Raw genomic sequence first — 21,447 nt, forward strand, 5'->3', positions numbered from 1 at the left:
TTATTTATTATAAGTACTTGTTTACAAATTGTGATTTAAGTAGTATAAAGATTTTTTACATATTGGTTTATTTAACAATTTTTTATTCACTAGTCGAATTTCTAATAACCCTTATGAGCAGTGGCGCAACTAGGGCTAAAATGTTGGGGGGGCTGTAGCCCCACCTAACATTATATGAAAAGTAACCCGTGGGGGCGATGCCCCCACACCCCCTAAAAATTCATTAAAAAATATAACACAAGTACACAACAAAATCTATTTATTTATTCAAAGTTTCATTTTTCTTTTATTTTTATCAATAAATATTTGTAATATTTGTTCAATTGGAATCTCGATGTCTTTTTCTATATGCAGGATTGATAGATTACTGAACCGATCTTGGTTCATTGTGGACCGTAAATATGTGTTTATCCTCCTCATAGCTGAAAAAGAGCGTTCTGATGTGGCGGATGAAATCGGCAAAGTAATGGCTACTTGTATCATTAAATATAAATTTGGAAACACTTTTTTATTCAAATTTTCTTTTATAAAATTGAAGTCCTTTAAATTATCACCAATAACATTTTTGAACACCAGCATTGGTGTTATGTTAATTTGTTAATTTATGTTAATTTGTCTATCTAACCTAACCTAACCCACCCTGGCTCAGCATAGATAATATATTATCTATGAGGCTCAGTCGCTCAGACTATGCATGTATTACAATTTTTGTAAAATTACGTATGTACAATAATCATACCAATGGGCAATGTGGCAATGTTGAATGTACCGATATAAATCGTTTTTTAAAAAACAAATACTTTATAAAGGCATATAATAGCTAATGATATTTACGATTTACCAAATTAATCATAGGCATATAAAATAATATTATGAACTTAAAATAAAAATAAAATAATTACATTTTTTCCAGTTTTTCCAAAAAAAAAGAATTTTAGTAAAATATTAAAAAGCTCGTTAATATTTTAGGAAATAACTAAATATTTTTTGGGGGGGCTATTACAAGTTTTGGGGGGGCTAAGCCCCCCAGCCCCCCCCCCCCCCCATAGTTGCGCTTATGCTTATGAGACTGTCAAAACGTAAGCGTAATGCGTTGAGCTATTTAACGGGTATTTTTTTTTTTGTTTTCAGCAAAGACGAACCCGAATTAAACCACGGCGAGGTAGACGAGTACTTGTTGTGCGCTATCGACGCCCGGAGCATTGACCGTCTCAAATCGCAGTACTGCTATCCGATAACGTTAAAATTCCGTGACACCAAAATCGAACAAATCGTAAGTACCTAAATTAATAATAAATATAATACATGACCTATAATATCCATTCACAGACAAATAGACGTGGAGACAATTAGACGTCAAAAATAAAGCATGAATACCTAAATCAAACAATACTAATAATATAGTTTTATTTTTTTTATTTATATATTTAAGCAATTTACAATCTATACAACATTATGTACAATGGGCAAATTTGATAATTAATATAATATGAAATAACAGAAATTAGCATTTAGGGGCAGGCACTCAGCAGCACCATCCGACCGAGAACATTTTAGATGTCGAGGGTTTTATTTTTTATTTATTTTTTTAGCAGGTCTCTAGGCCACTGCCTTTTTAGTCTTCTGCGTACGTTGCCAGGAAGTGAGGTGGAAGAAAGTTGCTTTATTAATGGATTACTGTGAGAGTTTAAGTTGGAGTGAAATTTAGAGTAATATGCTTTTGCTAATTGATTAAATGTAGGAATTTTTAGGTCTTTGTGAAGATTTTTGTTTGTGAAATACCAAGGAGAAAACGTTATTAATCGTAGGCAGATAGATTGAAAAGCTTGAAGAGTGTTGGTGTTAGAGGGCTTTGCAGAGCCCCATAACTGGATACCATATGTCCAAAATGGTCGAATTATTGATTTGTATACTGTAAGTTTATTGAAAAGGGAAAGCTTGGATTTTAAGAGTGGTCTAAGGATATGAAGTCTAGAGTTTGCGTTTGGCTTTAATGTGTGGGCTCCAGGTTACGCGTTTGTCGAGAGTTAGTCCGAGGTATTTGACTTCGTTTGCCTTAGGAATTGGTATATTGTTTAACGAACAGTTTCGTTTATTTTGATTTCCCATCTGTTTTCCCACAAGCTGATCTTATTTTTAAATGGTTTTGGATCATTTCACTGGCTGTGACGTGGCATTCGTGGGAGGCGGTTATTAGCGTTTCATCAGCGTATGTGCCTAAAGATGTATAAAAGTCTTGGGTATGTCATGAGTGAAAATCGAGTAAAGGAATGGAGCGATGTCGCTTCCTTGTGGGACTCCAGCTCTAATAGTGTGACGGGTTGAGTAGGTGTTGTTTAAGCGAACAGTAAAGAAACGATTTGATAGATATGATTTTATTAAGAAGAAAAGAGGGGCGGGTAAGAACTTTTTAAGTTTGTACATTAGTCCGTCGTGCCAAACCCGATCAAAGGCTTGGGAGATTTCAAGGAATACTGCTGTACAGAACTGTTTTTTTTTTTTTTTCCAGGGAGCTGGATATGATATCGACTGTTCTGTGTAATTGGTGCAATGTAAAATGTTTTGATCTGAATCCGAATTGTGTGTGTGGAATTATGTTTTTTGAAGAGTGAATGAGTCTTTTTAAAAGAATTTTCTCAAAAATTTTAGAAAAGGTTGGTAGAAGACTTATGGGTCTGTAAGAGGCAGGATCTCTGGTGGTTTATTGAGCTTAGATATTAGAATAACGACCGAGTATTTCAAAGTGTTTGGAAAGTACGATAGTCTGAAAATGGCGTTGAATATGTGTGATAAAAAAATTATATTTTTTTTGAGGAGGTTCTTTGTAATAACATTACTAATTAGATCATGACCTGGTGATTTTTTAATGTGGAGTTGCTTGATAATGTGTTCAATTTCACCCGGAGAGGTGTATTTAGCGGGAATAGTATAGTTAAAAATTAAAAAATTAAAACACAAAATCAAAAATAATGTATTTACACTCAATAAATTGGTTTTAAAATATTTAAAGAAAAATTAAAAATGTTAAAAACAAATAATTGAATATTAATTTAAATTAAATATTTTACTTACAAATTGTGTTTTAATTCTGGTTTGTATAAAATCAAAAATAATATCCATAATAATATATTATATAACTATAATAGTATAATCCTATTGTATCGTATTTTATATTTTATATATATATTTTTTTTTTTTGTACAGCATCAACTAATGTTCTTTTAGCTTAAACACTAATAATATTACTACATATTAATGAATACATTAGATTACTTAGATTGAGTAATATATGTATATGAATGTATTTAAGGAATAAAGTAATTTTTATGCTAGATTATATAATTGAATATTACATCGTAGTACTGAATTTTATTATTTTTACGTGAAATCAATCAAAATATTTTACTTCATACTTCTACTTAATTATTATAACATTTTAATTAAACTTGTATTGGGTAGAGTAAATACAAATAATATGAATAAACATATTTGATATTGAATTTTAATTATTAATGTTTTTTACTACTGATATGTTTTTTTTGATTGATTCATCATATTTTTTTAACATGCTACGTCCATTTGTCCCTATTCGATAATATAATATTATAATATGACACTAATATAGTGGTTGACCAAATCAACTTACTGGTCTGATATATAATATTATAGAATGACAATATTAGAAATAATGATAATATAACATTCCGTGTACTAATCGGTATATTAATACTATCGTCTGTTACACAGTACAGTAAAGTGCCCGACCGGATGCTCTACACCTACATGACGTGTACGGTGTGTATATATTCGGCTATCACCGCGGGTCACGTGATTATTCTACCGCTGTGAGTATATAATTATTATTATTACTACGTACATATGTCATAACTTGACGATGGACTCAGAATTTTTTTTAATGGTGGATGCCATTTTGATAAAAATTCTACTATTAGTGGGTACTTATAATGAACAATATTGGAGTAAAAAACAAATTTAACTTATTCTTCGAGGTGATAGTGTACAGTCTACAATAATGAATACGTTTAGATATATAGTAGTAATCTTAACACCTAAATAATTTATAATTAAAAAAAAAAAAAAAATGCAATATGCGAACGGTGGGTGCTTCTGCCTTCTGCGAGAACACCCTGTCTATAAATTCACCATCGGTCATCACATTATATTATCATTAAACTCTCTTTGCCAATAAAGTATTCGCCGACACCTTGCTAGATAACCGGACGTCTCGTCGTTTTCACGACATGGATATCGCAGCGTGCATTTTGTTATAATGTTTTCCGTGTCTCATTTTTCGTAGGTCCTATTTGTTGTTGGGATGTTTAATATTCGGATGGCTGACGATCTCCCTGTCGGCGGCAGTAATCTTTCGCAATCGTCTGATGGTAAGTGTACACCTCACCATAAACCTAATATTACAATATAATAATATTACGTATCAGCCATGGTGGGCACGGCAGACGACGCGACAATATTTTACTTTGTGCACTCTCTGTTTAAGGAAATTACGGAACCGCTGAAAAAAGCGTCGCAAACTATCAACCAGAACCGTTCTATAGCTCAATCGGTGGCCCTGGCCATAATCGTCTGTTGCTTTTTGACTTCCATGACACCGCTGGTACATAAACGCCATTATAAATAATGTTACATATGGTATAATAATTACCATGCTAGACCTCGGTCGGCTACACGATGTTTTGGACACGAAACGATTAACCCACGACCGACTGTTGTCGCTTTATTTTCAGATCATACACAAACTGGAGGTGTGCTTCAACGAACAAAACCAAAATTCCACCGAAGTATTAGTCGTTGAAAATCCTATCATACAGGAGAGCACATGTCAACTTTTGTTTAACGTAATAATCTATAATGTCAAATTTTAACGGTTTATATAAAGTATTATATTATCGTCCGTACTGCATTGTATTGTAATTTGTAACATTTTGGTTTTTATACTTTTCCGCAGTACATGACCGTGTGCGTCATCATCTTGATGATATTGGTTGCTGTGTACCAAGTGCTTATCAGTCTAGTCAAACTCTCCCTGTTGATATTTATATCGTCTTGTTACTTTATATTTTCCAGCATATTTCTAAACCACAGGTAAGTGATTTGAATCTATATACTGGATGACTTTTTTTTTAGATATTTAAACAGTTGAATATTTTCGTATTCCGGTTAAGTCAAAATTATTACATAATTTGCATCTACTTAGGTACTTTTTGGGTTTAGTTATTACAAAAACATTTACATTTTAATACTTGTGTCTATTACCTGCCATTGTTACAAATACCTCTGGAACATTCGTTACAGCCTATATAGAAATTAAATACTTAAATATATTTTATACTTAAGTAAATATAAAATTTACATTTTCAGTCTTCGTTCAAAATATTAGTTATTTAGGTATTATTAAAATGCCTGTATGTAGTTAGTTCAGCATTCATCATCAAGGCTATGGCACTTGAAGAAACATTCAGTTAAAACATAATATTCAAATCATACAGAACTGATTCAAATATATAATTTATAACTTTATACAATTTTGAACTTATTATTTATTTGTATTGACAAAAACCAAAAACTTCATGGAATAGTACTCAAACTCCCAATTACACTGACTGATCCATTAGAAATCGAAACCATTTTCCTGAATGACTAAGATTGTATTATTAGGTCCATTTCGGTCACATTATTCTATACCTAATCATTAAAATTATTTTAAAGTTTACAATAAAGCAATATACATAATATACACGAGAGAAAAATCTATTGAAAAATTTAATATTTAATAAAGTATGTCATATTTTACAGTTTTAATTGAAGAAAATGTTTAGTCTATTTTGGGATATTTTATTTTATTTCGTTTTATTAAAACTTGGATTTTTTTTATATATAAGCTGTTTTAAAAAGTTTCTTGTATTAACATAAAGTGTCAGTTTAATTATTAAAGGCCTTATACATTGTACATTATTTATATTGATACATTTAAATAAACATCTTTAGAGTAATTTTTGAAGTAAGTAAGAGGTCCAAGGTTAGATATACTTATATCAAATAAAATGTAAAAGCAGCAAAATAATTAGCAACTAAAACTTTAATTTTTCTCTATAAATAAATAAAAATATAACAAACAAGAAATTGCATAGAAGAAGTTTTAATTCATTTTTTACATCTTACAAGTTGGATTTTGTTTAACATATAATCTGTATTACTGGTTAAACTTAAAAATGTATTTATTTTATACACTTACAATATTTGAAAAAAAGTTATTCGATTAAATAATTGCATTATCAAATATATAGACTGATTACACGCTATGTACAAATTGATTACATATCATTTTTAATATAAATACCTAGGTATTATTTTGATGTCGGAAACGCCATATTATAATATGCTAACTTTTCTACGAACATAATATTTTAACTTCACTGCAATAAGTACCTACAGTTTAGCTTAATTTTTACTCAGATATAAAAATATTTCAATCTAGAAACTAATCAGCTGTAACAATCATATCGTAAAGTATTTCCATGCATACTTCTTTTAAAACTTAGAAAATTCCAAAAATAAAGTGAATGATAATTATACTTGTGGGTATACGCATGTACACATGCCATGGCATGCAATTCGGACACGTCCCTATAAATGGTGGCATGCAATTCAAGCATTCCCCTTTAAGAAATGCATTGTATACAATTCGGATGCCGCCACTATTACAACAGCCAGATTTTATCTGCGTCTCAAGCCTAGTAATATTAAATTAAAATTAAATGTGGAGCTAATTCTGAAGACAATAATAAGAGAATTTATGGAATTATGGTGGGTGGGGGGAAAGAGAACATAACTCTTAACCTCCTCAATCTCAATGAGCATTCCACTGACCGTATTGTCTAGTAACTAGGCTGTACTCTGTAGTCAATTGAAAACGTAAGTACAAATGTACCTATAACCATTTTTTTTAAATTCAATATTGAAATCGTGTGATTTTTAAAATACTTGCTGCAGAAATCAAAAACTTTTCAAAGTATTGCGAAAGAGGAAGGGAAGACGAAAACATATTTTTATACTTTATAAAGACTCATCACAGATATCCGATTAAATAAAAGAGTTGTACAATCTACATGATATGTATATTAGTTAATTTCACAAAAATCCACTGTCCAATAATAAGATATGGCCGCGAGAGACAATTATTATCTTCGTTAAAATACTTCAAAGAAAATATTTTAACCATTATATCTCATCTGAGTAATCCCTATTTTTCTAATCTACATATAAATTTTGTTTTATTTTTTTTTTTATACATAATATATATATATATATATATATATATATCTTTTTGAACTTAAAAAGCTTTGAGTCGTCATTATATTACTTTTTTATGCCTGACTTATTTTATTTCTTTGAATAGGTAGATATTTTTCAAAGATTCGTGTTTAACTTTATATCGAATTAAAAATGTGATTGCCAAAATATTTCAGAAAAGAATATATTATGGCAGTACAGTAGATATAGGATACATAGGCACAATGTATATTTTACTATTACTTGTTAACGAAAATGAAACAAAAACCAATTTCCGGTACCTTCAGAAAATTATGTACCTACTATACTTACTATGCTTTTCAATGAACACTTAACGCTGACTGAAATTTAAAAAAAAAACCTATGTTTAAATGAACAATATTAATTCATTAAATTGGTTCGCTGGTTTCGAAATAAATCACTTTTATTTCAGAAGAAAAATTCCTCCAACGATGTTTAGTATATTTTCTTAACAGTTTTTTTAACGGTCAAACAAAACAAAAAATTTTTTATTGTATATAGGGACAATCCAAAGAAATATAAAATAAAATAACTTTTTTTTTTATTAGAATAAGCCTCAGCAGCGAAGGCCACTGGCTGACGTTTGACAGGAAAAAATTACTCTAAAAATCGTGTTAAACATATTTTAATTTGTAAATATTAATAACTATTAAATACTAACCAAGAAAAAAAAATGATAAATCATTGTTTTTGAAACTGAAATATTTAAATAATGATTTTTATATGAACTAATATTGTTGAATAATTATATGGCATATTTTCTGCAGTTATTTAACCTAATGGTCAAAATCACAAGCCTTAAATTTACTGAATAGTAAATAATTACCTACTTGGAGTCAAACACTGCTGTATACTGCAGGTCACATATTTTGGATAACCTTGTTTGCAGATGATTTCGATTTACTGTTCTCATTTCTGCGTTAGTTAAATCACATATACCTAATAGATTATGTTAGTTTAATAAACTGTCTATCATTATTATATCACCCTAATTTCATGATTGACTAACTATTGTATATGACTGATGATTTATGATTTCAATCTGGGGGCACATTGTCTGTTATTCAATCTGTGGTAAAATGTCGGTTGCGGGCTTATAATTCCTACTGAATAACCTGATGCAATATGTATCCAATCGATTTCACAAACTTATTGGAACATTTAAAACACTAAAAATTTGTCTCTGTCCATAACAGGCCTATAGAAGAATCATTTTGGATTCGCATACTCATGTTTGTCGTCATGCTGGGGCTAATTGTCGCATTAATTCTCCAAGCACAGCAGACTGAAGTTACTTCACGACTAGATTTTTTATGGAAATTACAAGCTACGGGTGAGCAACAAATTGTTATACGTTGTTAATCATGTAGATATAACATATATTATATTATATGATATTTATTCAACGACATTTATTTTTGATTCGTTTCCAGAGGAAAAAGAAGATATGGAACATCTAGAAGCTTATAACCGTAAACTTCTAGCAAACATTCTGCCGGTTCATGTTGCTGAACATTTTTTGACTTTGGATAAGCCCGTAGACGTTAGTAATATTTTTGTCTACACAATAACAAAAATAACAATAATATGAGGGATAGATATGACTGTTTTTTTCATAAGTCTTATTTTTAATTAGAAAATGCCCCTCAGGTAAAATATGATGTCTGAGTCTAACTTTTGAATAACACAAAAGTTTTGTACTAAAAATGTAATAGGTTCCTATAACAAACTGTCAACGAGTAATATTTTTCGTACCTACTCTAAATAAATATTCAATATTATAGTATATTATTGTACATAAAATAAATACATTTTACATACAACTATATCAATAAAATGTCACATTAAATAAGAACATAATTATAAAATATACAACGTAAAATGCATTAAAAAGAATAGATAACACTTTAATATTACTAAAAAAGTAATTGTTGTGTTTTATAATAGAGTTTTTAGGTTCAAATTATTAATTAAGTTATATGTATTTTAAACCAATCAAAAATGTTACTAAAAAAAGGAATCAATTAATTACAATTCCAAAACTGTAGAACTAAATTATTCTATAAATAATTTTTACAGATGATATTATTTTGTAGTACCTAATTGATTGCTAATTTATTTATTTATTTATTTATTTATTTATTTATTTATTGTAAACTGTATACATGTTCTATATGGACGGCAATTAATTATTTATTCTCAAGTATGGTTTTAAATAGTACACGACACTATAAAATTATTTTTACAATCCTCAAAATTTCTTTTAAAATTATTTTAAATACAAGGTTACTCGAGTTACAACATTACAGCTTCCTGTAAAAAACCATTTATAACAAATGACGTAGATACCTATTGCTTTAAACCACTTGTTGTACACGTTAAATTGATGGATTGATATTTTCGCTCTACTGCTATCTTCTCTTTCACTTTTTTTTGAACACACATCAATGATTCAAACAGTCAAGCAAATTAAGACTTCTTCTTTGCTTGAACGTGTCATTTACACAAAATTAGAAAAAAATGGGTTAGTTTTAAATTTTCTATTCTCGTCAAATCGTCATTAAAAAAACCAAAATCTAAAACCATTATTTTTATAAAAATTTTATTTTAGCCCAATCAGTTAGATACATTAAATCGAAATAAAACTCGAATTCGTTTTTCTTGATTTGTATAGCATGTTTTTCCACAAAAACCACCAATTGGTTGGCCTCTTTTACTAATTACATGTACGGGAAACAAAGTATTGCTTTCGTAGAACCGAGATGCATCTTATGTGAATAATTGCTATAATTTGGGAGGTGATCCGTATACACGTTGCGTGAGATTAAAGATAATTTATTAGTTGTGTGTGGTTTTAAAGATGCATTAAATTAAAACTAAAAATATTTAAGCACGAGTTGGTATCTGGTAAAACAACAAGCAATAACTGAAGCTAAAAATGAAATTTCGTTAAAAAAAATAAAAGAGTACAAAACATATAACGCTTTTCGTGGTTTTCGACATAACAAAAAATACCATTATAGGTATATCACTGAAATCACAGTTACGCGAATTGTGACTTATTTATTAAAAACAACTATAGCGTATATTTGCGAAAAAATGACATTACTTCTACCCTACTTTCAGTTCAAGTGATTGCCAAACCGTTTGACGTAGGTATAAACATAACGTATACCTGTCTAAAACATTATGTCGATGCCGTACAGAATAACGTAAGTACCACGCGATTGCACAACTTTTTGTATTGGCGTTTTAAAAAGCCTACAGCTGTACGCGAATTTCATAGTTTAAAAAGCATATTGCAAAATATTAAAACTTTAAAGTTATAATAGGTTAATAGTCACTTGACTATCAAACATATAGGTACACGTCGAATGCAAACAAACAGAAGCTGCAAGAATCAAACACAACATCCCAGAATTTCTATACCAATCATTAGGTCCAAACGTATCAACCATCAAACAGATCATAAAATAAACTGAAATCGAAAATATACTGTACACAAATAATATAAAATAATATGTAAAAACAAAACTACCTAGTATGTAAAAATTATGTAAAAACAATGTAAACAATGTCAGCCAATGGCCACCGCTGCCGAAGCTTATTTCTAATAAAAAAAAAAACAGGTTAATCGATTATATTATATAATATATATATCTTTTTTTTTTCCGTTCAAAAAACCAGGAACGGGTGGAAAATGTTCATAATACTGCCACCCCGTATAATATATATATATCTACCTTAAATGATGATTATTCACGTAGCAAATAGATATTTTTTAATTGTTTACAAAAAGAACCAATATTAATGTTTATTTGCACTAATCGCACTAAGTCACTAATATAATAACTCCATTATGACTGATGAATATTTATTGTATTTAATACGATAAGTATTTCCTATTTATTGATATTTTACTGTGCATACTATTAAGAAGATGTTATTGTTTGTACTCTCTCTCTGGCCTTCACACAATATAGACGAAACGCGTTCACGCAATATTATTGCTTTAGAGTTATCTTAAAGTAAAATCGCCCTTTACAAAAATTATATAAAATAATATTTTTTAGGGTATGGCATATATATATATTATTCAAAATATTTTCTAAAATGATTTAATATCTTATTTAAAATTTATGTTTTAAAAAAAAAAAAGTTTTATTTTTAAAATCAAATAATAATATAATAAAACCAAAATAATTTCAAACCTTCAAAAATATTATCTTCTACAACTGATTTTACTCTAAGATTACTGAAAAATCAGTAAAGAAAAAAAAAACTATTAAATTTAAATATGTGCTTTTTATCAATGTTGTGGGTATAACGACCATAGTTTTATGTGTACCCAGTATTGAACTTCCGCTTTGTTGCAGGAACTATACCATGAGCAGTGTGACAGCGTGTGCATAATGTTCGCGTCCATACCGAACTTCTCCGAATTTTACGTAGAATTGGAGGCCAACAACGAGGGCGTCGAGTGCTTGCGACTGCTGAACGAGATCATTGCCGACTTCGACGAGCTGCTCAGTGAACCGCGTTTTCAGTGCATTGAGAAAATCAAGTCGACCGGCGCTACGTACATGGCCGCTTCCGGACTGACCAGACACACTTGCGACAGCAAACAGTACTCACATGTCACCGCCATGGCCGACTACGCGCTCAGACTCCGCGAGCAGTTGGCATACGTTAACGAACACTCGTTCAACAATTTCCGCATCAGAATTGGTAAGTTCCAATAGAGGCACTACGAGGGTATAATAAACGGAGAAAACAGAAAAAAATGTCCGTAAGATAATCTCCCTTCATGATCACATACTTAGATGTTCCTATATATACTTGGAAAAAAATGTCTCAGGAAAAAAATCTCAAAGCTATAATTATTTACCTACATGAACATTAACAACATAAAACTTCTCAAATTAATTTAAATATAAACATTTGGCATGCTCTAAACCAGCTAATATGATTAAACATAGATTTATTCACCTTGTAACTTAAGTTTTGAAATTTTTGTACAAACCACATGTTACATATTTCAATATTGAGAATATTTTAAATAATAAAGAAAAAATTTTAGTTCTGTTTTAGTAATTATACATCAACGTTTTTTAATGGACATCTACCTACTCTATATACTTATGTAATATTACTATGCATGAGTAATTTAAAATTATTTTTACTCAATCTAAAAACAAAACAAATTATATTACCTATGGTTAAGAAAATATGAAATTTTTTAAAATAATAGACTTTTTGTTTTTAATTTTAAAATTCAAAAAATGTTTAAAAATCACAAATAATGGCTGATAAGGTTAGGTCAAAAAATACTGTATTTTTATAAACATTTGATTAATTAATTTGTCGAATTGATGCGGTGACGTACGTATCGGCGAACGATTCATAATTCGTACAGAAAAACCCAAAACCCTTATTAAACTATAAACATCAAGAAAACAAATTAATAAATTATCTTTATGTAACATGGTAAATTGTAAGCAGCAAGTACCTGATTTTTTGTTCTTTCTAGAAGGTATCATACTTTGCAAAAAGTTGAAATGACGCACTTGCTAATGATAATACTTATATAATGAAAAATAGGTAAATCGTAAATCTATAATACTTATAATATAATTACGATGGACATAACGCGTTATTGAACCAATAATTTGTAATAATAGGTATTAATGACAATAAAATATTTTTTATCAACATTTTTCAAATAAATAAAGTTATCAATATTATAACGCTATCTATATATACTATAGTCTATAATCTTAATTTGAATTACCTCACTACTCCCCTAATACAAAAAGGTAGCAACCATAAAAATGAATTTAATTTAAAATTTGTAGTGGCAACAATACAGATTACAAGGTTAGGTATGTATGTAGTTTTTCAAGTGATCAATTTACTATAGTACAATTTTTAATTTTTAAAAGAAATTTCACTCTGCCATGCCATGGTGACAAATATAAAACGAATATGCATAATTATTAATATAAACCTTTATATTTTATATGACATTATGACATGCAGGTATAAATATCGGTTCTGTGGTGGCGGGTGTGATAGGGGCTAGAAAACCTCAGTACGACATATGGGGAAACGCCGTGAACGTGGCAAGCCGAATGGATTCGACCGGAGTGTTGGATAAAATACAAGTAAGTCTTTTTTTTTAATTTTCAGCACGTGCGTTATGTCTGAAATATGTATGTTTTTTTAACACGTTTGGTAGCTCAGTGGTAGATATTCAAATTATTATTTTATGGAATATATCGAGAGACAAAATATCATATTATTATTATCTAATAATACAAATCTTTATTAACAGAAATTAATTCCAATTTCGATTCTAAATAAATAACAACAGTGATATTGCACTATAAAAAGTATTTTAATTAAATTAAATTATATTTAACAATGTATAAAAATAAAGCAATTATGTAAATTAAGTACATATAGGTACCATAAAAGTACAGATAACCATATTTGAAAGATAATACAATACATTTCAGTACATTTTCTTCAAGTGTCATTAAGCATTACACATTTGCACAGTGAGTTTAATTCATAGATAATTAGCTTTTCTGCTTGTTTGTTCTTAAAATAATTAAATGGAAGAATGATTTCTCTCTAATTCGTATAAAGCTCATTTTTAAGTTTCTATACGTTTCGATAAATTCAGGCAATCTGTTAAGTTTATATTTATATTAATTTTCATTAAATTATTAATTTGATTATTCAAATATATGTTTTAATTTATCATTGGTAATCTTTCAGCACGTGTCCTTAATATAAGGCATTACAAATGCTAAATAATCGTGGAAAATTATTTTGAACAATATTTATCAATTTATGTGACTGGATTATTGAATTTGAGTGCCAGATAAAAATGTTTATTCCATTTGTAATCTAATTAATGGACGATTTTACCGTTTTAGAAATCCCATGTGATTATTTCGCTTCAAGCATGTGGGTGCAAATCGTGTTGGAAATTTAGAGGGTTGGAGCACTGCACTACTATAATAATATTGAATAAACTTAAGATAAATTTATTTTTTGGGAGGAGGGGGAGTTATTGACATTTTTCTTTTATAGAGGGAAAGGGGCTAGTTCCTAAATCTTTTTCAATTGCGCCTATATCTATCTATATGATTACTCCATGCAATTTTTCAGGTGACCGACGAAGTGTACGAAATATTGAAGCTAAAAGGATACCCGTTGACTTGTCGCGGTGTCATCGAGGTGAAAGGCAAAGGAAACATGGTTACCTATTTTTTGGACAATTATGCTCAACAAAATTAACCGATGTTGACATACGTATTGTTATTGTTGTTATTACGAATCATATAATTATATATGTATATATTATTATTATCGTTGTAAATAAAAATTCGATGTATCGATGTGTTAATAATTAATATTTAGTTTACTGTTATTATTGTGTATTTATTATTGAATTAATACTGTATGCAGCTGCAAAATCTACAGAATGATACCATGACTCACCATTGGTTTCCAACTTTATTATTGTGTATAGACACTAAGCATCATGAAAAAGTTTCAAACTTAGTTGTAAATTGTTTCATTCATAAATTCTTATCGAACTTTTATATTACTTTGTAACGAACCTTTGTATAGCCAGCATTGGAAAGAATTCGATATCCTTTCGTTTAATGCGAAAATTTGTCATTAACGAAAATATAGTGTAATATTAAAAATAATTGCAAGATAATTTAAAATTATATAAAACATAACAATTATAATAACAACATATTATACTATTATAATGTTTGATTCAGAGGCAGTTTGAGTATACTGTTTTTTGTACACTGCACCGCCAATGTTAGGGGGTGGGTGGTCTTGGTTGAGCATGTGCTGACCGCAATGTTTAATTTTAGTGTTCAATAAATGAAAAAAGTAATAAAGTACCTAATCAATGACATATGATAAATTATAATCGTGGCTGAAACTGTCGAAAGCGTCGAGTTAAGAATATAAGGGCCTTATAATTATAAACTATAAACTTATTAAAAAATATTTATTTGTAATCTCTATTATGATGGTGGGGGGGGGTTGTCTATATATTGTCTTGCACCACCAAGTATAATACATTCAAACCGCCTCTGGTTTGATTCATACAAAAAACATATATAATATACTATTTTTTATAGATTTTCATGATAAATATATTTAAGAAGTCCTAAAAATAAATTGTTATAGTCGTTTCACATTTTTAAATATGAATAGGTAATAGGTATACCTAGGGCTAACCTTATGGCTTATATTCAATTATTTAAAATGTCATTCCATATTTTCATATAACGCATATAATGTATTAGTAATTTTATAATTGGAAAGTCAGAGGGTAAAATATCTAGTAATATACATAAAATAAAATAATTTGAATAAAAAATATAAGTACTTCTTTGTCTGAAATTACGATCACATCATCGTTTCTTTTGCAGCCTTTACCTATAACCGAAATTAAAAATATTTTTATTACAAAATATGATTAACGACACCAAAAGCAAAAGTATGTCCTGCGAAGGAATGAACAATTTATAACCAGTCAGTCTAGTATGAAGCGTCTTAATATTATTAATGTCTATTTTTTTCTGATTTCGTAGATACTATATTATCAAGAAAGGGTTGACTTCTACAGTTTTTCGATATATTTATCAGCATCATAATATTTTTAACTATACCTACCAGTGACATCTGCATCAGGTGAGCGAGATATGAGAACATTTTTTTCGTAACTCAAATGAACAAGATAGACTTTCAAATATAGCATTACGAGTATACTTTATACTAAAAAATAACAATCTTTTGATATTATAACATGAAAAAAGTGGGTAAGTCGTGGATTTCGCTCTGCTATATGGTAGGTTACAAGTGGGTTACTTTTTTTTTCGTATGGCGCTATGTCCGGGAGTAGGCACGAAAAGGCCTAGTTTGGATGCCTATTTGGCAGAATTTCTATTGGGGCACCCGTAGGTTTCTGCCATGCCCTGGAGTGGAGAATGAAGGCACTTGTTCTTCGGACACCGTGACTTGCGACTTGCCCGGAGAAAAATGTCGCCCGATGGTCAAGGATCGAACCCGGTCCGGCTGAGCCACAGCTGACGCGTTAGACCGCTCGGCCACCTCGTCCCCCAGTGGGTTACTTTGATAGGTGGATTTAAATTTAAACCCAATGATATTATATCATTGTATATGAAAAACGATTCTGAGCGGAGACAATTAATCTATTTAGGATATATTATAGAAATATAGATTATTAAAAGTTTTCAAATCTTAAATTTCAAAAGAAAATTTTTTATGTATTTCTAGCTTAAAATAATTTGCGAATTTTCGTGATTTTTACGTATGTTGTCAAAATTCAAACTTTGAATGCTTGTAAAAAAAAATAATGCTTTAATTTTCAATTTCATTAGCTTATCTGGTGGGAAAATGAATCTAGTTAGTACGTTGAGGAGGTTAAAATTTAAAATTCCGTTATAGTTTTCAAGACTAGGTACTGAAAAAAACAAAAATAAATTATGAAAAACAGGAATATTTACGAGATCTTGGTGTAATTCTAAAACAAATTACCATAGATAGTAGATACGTGAAGTTTTTAGTAAATGTTAATATTAAAATTTACTATAATATACTATAAAATTAAGCCATATAATATTTTGACTTATTTTAATCTGTTTATGTACAATCATTTTTCTTTTTTTTTTCTTTAAATGTCAATAAAATTGTATTCATTGGGTGAAAAAGCTGAAAAAATTATAAATTTTACAAGGCTCCTAAAAGTATTGTTACAATGATATTTGAAAAATATAAAAATACATAATTACAAATTTTCGAATTTTAACAAAAAATAAGATAATGTTCAAATTTGTTTGGGTTAAAAACTCATGAAAATCTATCAATTAATATCTAAGATTTTAAAATTCAATACAAGATTCTCCATAAGTTTTCCTACTTTTATCAAATAAAAAGAGTCTATTACTGGATGGTCAAATTAAATTTTTTTGAGTGTTTGAATTTCAAATTTTTACAACATTGAATATCCACTCAATTTCTCTGGTACAAAATAACGGATAAATGTAGGAACTAATTTTACAACTATTTAATTCTTAGCATTAAAACAAAAAAAAAGGGTTATAATTCATTAAATAAAAATAATTTAAGTAAATACAATACTTGAACAAACATTATAAAAATTTTCTATTTTGAAGAGGTGCGTGCGACATTAATTTCATTTTCGCACAAGCCAAAATTAGTGTATAGTTGCAGCACTATTATAGACATAATATGTAATGTGTTTTCTTTATGTAATATTATAAATATAATATCTAATAGGTATCTTAATAATATAATACTATTTCCAGATATCAATATTATGATATTATGTTAAATAGACGATTTAAAAATTATAATTTATGAATACTATAAATTTATTATTTTATTGTTTATAGACAAAGTTGCTTATAGATAACAAGTTAAAGAATATGAGAATAATTGTCGAGTGGATATCATACGTTAGAACACCAACGACCAATACTTAATTCAACTCTTCTTCCAAACACATTTTCTGTATATCTAAGACCTAAGTAACTTATAACACACAATAAAATCATCAATAATGCTTTGAAAAGATATTTTTATTTATTTATTTATTTAAACAACATAATACAAGTTTCGGTCATCAATAGGTTTCTAATAAATGTGAGTATGTGACTTATTAACACATGAAAAAATTCTTTGACCACGTCTTGAGATGCTTTCACTGACCTCTGCAATTCAAGTATAAAATATTATCATAATGCTACTTCTCTGTTGAACTAATATGAATTTCAATATTTTGTGAATAAGACTATATGTATATAGTGAGTATATAGTTACCGGATTTATAGTATATTACAGAGTAATTTCGAGAAGGGAATTTAATATTTTATTTAATAAAATAATAACAAATTAATTCAATACAGTACAATTTCAACTCGACGGTCGTTCCATAGAAAATAATTAACAATTAATTAAAGTTCGCATTACAAATATCTTAAAGATTTAAAATTGAAGACTCGATTCTCAAAAAAATACCTACTGCAAAAACAAAAAATAATCTACCTACCTAGCTGAATAGCTTACAGGAGACAGATTAATTAAATATGTAATCAAGAATTATAACAAATCTGTTTTATGTTTGTTTGATTTTGTAGTTAAATAAAAAAAGAAGTAAAAAGCTAGAGTGGTGCTATAATTGTTTCTGGCATTTACATAATACACAGTCAATAGCCAGGTGTGGGGAGAGGGAAATTGCGACAATATGTTGTCACTCTACTATACTGTAGTCTATAAGAATTACTGAACGAGTAATCTTAAGTTAGGTTCTTTCAGCGCCAGTCCCACATCTAATAACGCAACATCAAAAACTATTTTTGGAGAAAATGCAGATATAAGATTATTGCGAGGAGAAGGATTAGAGATTTAACGTAAGTAAATTCAAAGGATTTGTTTAAAACATTTTAAAGAATGTGACATTATTAGTAGGTACTTGGGATTCAGGTAACAAAGAAGACAATAATATTTCTTTCAAGTTCATTCAAATTTTAGATTCTGAACAGAGCCATGAGTTTATTGATTTTACAATGATGAGTGTATGTTTTTGCTTTTGTGCGTGTCTGTAATATACACAATAACGATTAACAAGTCGAAGGAATGATTCGATATTCAACTTCAATAACTTTTCTGGTGAGAAATTAAATCTAGTTAGTTCATTTAAGAGGTCAAAATTTAAAATTTCCAGATAAAAACATAAGTGAATTAAGGAAAAACGGTAAATCTTACACAAAATCAGTATACCTATTTTATAAAATTGATTTTATTTTATTGATTTAACTCAAAAACGAATAACTGTAAATACTTGAAATTTTCATAAAATGTTCATAATAACATTTTTTGTGCATGATGAAGTTTTTAAAATATTTTTACTCTATTAATAAGGAATTTATAGGCATAAGCAATATTCGATTTTTTAAATTTATATTCGAAAAAAATATTGGTTGCTGGTCATACAACCTAAAAATGTAATAAAAAGTTTCTCATAATTTGCATTAGTGTAGTTAAAAAAAAAAACCGGGTAAATGGATGTCGCTCTGCTGTACATAAGGTGGTGGGGTGGACCACTGACTAGGGTAGGTTAGATTTGAATTTAATGATAGGTATCATTGTATACGAAAACGATTCTGAACGGAGATGATTTGTCAGTCCAGGATATATTATATTTAAATATTGTCATATATTCTATTTTGAAACAAATATTTTATTTTTCAATTAGGACGCATTTTGCATGAGGCATGGTAAATCAATTTTTCCAAAAACATTGCATGTAGTTATCATAATTCATAATATCTTATATTATCATAATTCATAGATTTACATATACCTGGTTTGAGGATAAATCGTTATCATTATGCGATTTCATAAACATTTAAAACTCAAACGCAATAACGCTCAAAACATTTTTGCTATAATGACGCTTAAAATTTTCTCTATAGATATTTGAAGCAAAACTTATGGAAAACTTAGTGTTGAATATTATAACCTTAGATATAAATACAAACAATTTTATGAATTTTGAACTACAAAATAATTTAGAATTTTTGTCAATATTTGAACTTCAAATGCTAATAAAAAAAAATTGTGCCAATGTATCCTTATAAATTTTAATCACTGTAAGAATAACTTATGAGGAACTTTTTATTAAATTTTCAAGTATTTTTATTGGGCCAAAAATATTTTATCGACACTTCAAAAAATTTTTTTTAGAAAAATTGAAAATTTCAGTTGTCTCTTGTCTATAAATATCTCAAAAATCGTCAAAATATTTTGAAAATTAAATCATGTAAAGAAAATTCCAATCTAAATAACTGGTAAAATTTTCAAGTATCTACGACTTATACTTTTTGAATAATAAAAAATATTTAAAATCGTTTGATGAGGATAAATCGCTAACGTCAGAGAAATAATAAAAATGAAACATTTTATTCAAAAAATGTTAAATGTTCCATCAAATGCCACCAAACGTCAAACAATAACACGAAATAACAAAAAACGACTAGAAATTAACAAACATTTGTAATCGTAATATTATGATTTTTTATACTTGTGTCGATTGATACAAAATTAAAATTATAAAATATACCTATGTATTTTACATAATCTACATATTACAATTTTTTTTATGTAAAATAACAATAAATAATTAAAATGAAAATAGATCTAGTTAAACTATTAAAACAATACAAAAGTTTCATTTTTATAATGTGTCTGGCTTGAAATAGGCATTTAGTTAAATACCTAGGCATTTAACTACCTATTAAAATATGTCTAAGCGAATAGTGAAATTACACAAAAATTAAATTCTTTGACTAATTTCCCAGGCGTTTTACTAAATGTTCGACCATATTATATGCTTACGATATATTATATAAATGGCGGTACCGCGGTAAGTACCCACTTATCTACCTTTTAGAGTCTGTTCGAAGCGACATCAAATAATATTGATTTTACAATGATCAATGATGTGAGCTTTTTATTATTATTATTATTTCGTTTTGTGTTTATGATAAGAAGTCGAAGTCGAAATAATGTTCCGATTTTCAATTTCAGTATTTTTTCCATGCATTTAACCGTGATGGTGACGTCCCTTTGGCGGTAAATATTGTTGTCAGGCTTCATTTAAATTTCAGATAAATCGGTATGTCATTTCCTCAAAAATATTATTCACTATATATTTTGTAATGAGTGATTTTAATAATCTAAGACCGTGGATTTTACTCTAGAATTACTTGATTATAATCAAAAAAAAAAATGATCCTACGTAAATGCGTTTTGTCAGCGTAGTGTTGAGCGTGAACCAGAGAGAGAAAACAAGTGCCAAGTATTGCGCGGTCATCCTCTTTAACATGGCGTCGCGTCACATCACGTTGTCAGCACTGTGCGTTTCCACTATCATGCGCTGGAATTTATTTTTTCTCCTTGCTGTGGCGCGGCTTCGGCGCTTCGCAGCTTGCCGTCTATCCTCCATTA

General features: G+C 28.8%; 1 protein-coding gene and 1 long non-coding RNA gene across 5 annotated transcripts in view; one reads left to right on the forward strand and one right to left on the reverse strand.

The window, feature by feature from the left end:
- The window catches only part of LOC107169163 (adenylate cyclase type 5-like), a 207,955-nt gene extending 193,161 nt beyond the window's left edge, over positions 1-14,794 (forward strand). For all 4 annotated transcript variants that reach the window (XM_089226365.1, XM_089226367.1, XM_089226366.1 and 1 more), the window contains 11 exons: positions 1,132-1,273; positions 3,748-3,845; positions 4,319-4,403; positions 4,520-4,636; positions 4,767-4,877; positions 4,988-5,124; positions 8,550-8,686; positions 8,787-8,896; positions 11,730-12,081; positions 13,393-13,517; positions 14,533-14,794. In XM_089226365.1, the coding sequence (XP_089082491.1) occupies positions 1,132-1,273; positions 3,748-3,845; positions 4,319-4,403; positions 4,520-4,636; positions 4,767-4,877; positions 4,988-5,124; positions 8,550-8,686; positions 8,787-8,896; positions 11,730-12,081; positions 13,393-13,517; positions 14,533-14,661 (1,543 nt within the window). In that variant the 3' untranslated portion in view covers positions 14,662-14,794. The remainder of the gene's footprint in view (positions 1-1,131; positions 1,274-3,747; positions 3,846-4,318; positions 4,404-4,519; positions 4,637-4,766; positions 4,878-4,987; positions 5,125-8,549; positions 8,687-8,786; positions 8,897-11,729; positions 12,082-13,392; positions 13,518-14,532) is intronic.
- A 3,205-nt stretch (positions 14,795-17,999) lies between these two features.
- On the reverse strand, positions 18,000-21,380 carry LOC149055807 (uncharacterized). The gene is made up of 2 exons (XR_016191498.1): positions 20,884-21,380; positions 18,000-18,149 (listed from the first exon to the last, which is right to left on the reverse strand). It is a non-coding gene; the product is annotated as an uncharacterized LOC149055807 (long non-coding RNA).
- Positions 21,381-21,447: the final 67 nt, after the last annotated feature.

This window comes from Diuraphis noxia, unplaced genomic scaffold (genome assembly GCF_037042655.1).
Source record: "Diuraphis noxia isolate RWA-SAM2 unplaced genomic scaffold, SU_Dnox_SAM2 contig0004, whole genome shotgun sequence".
NCBI classification, from domain to species: domain Eukaryota; kingdom Metazoa; phylum Arthropoda; class Insecta; order Hemiptera; family Aphididae; genus Diuraphis; species Diuraphis noxia.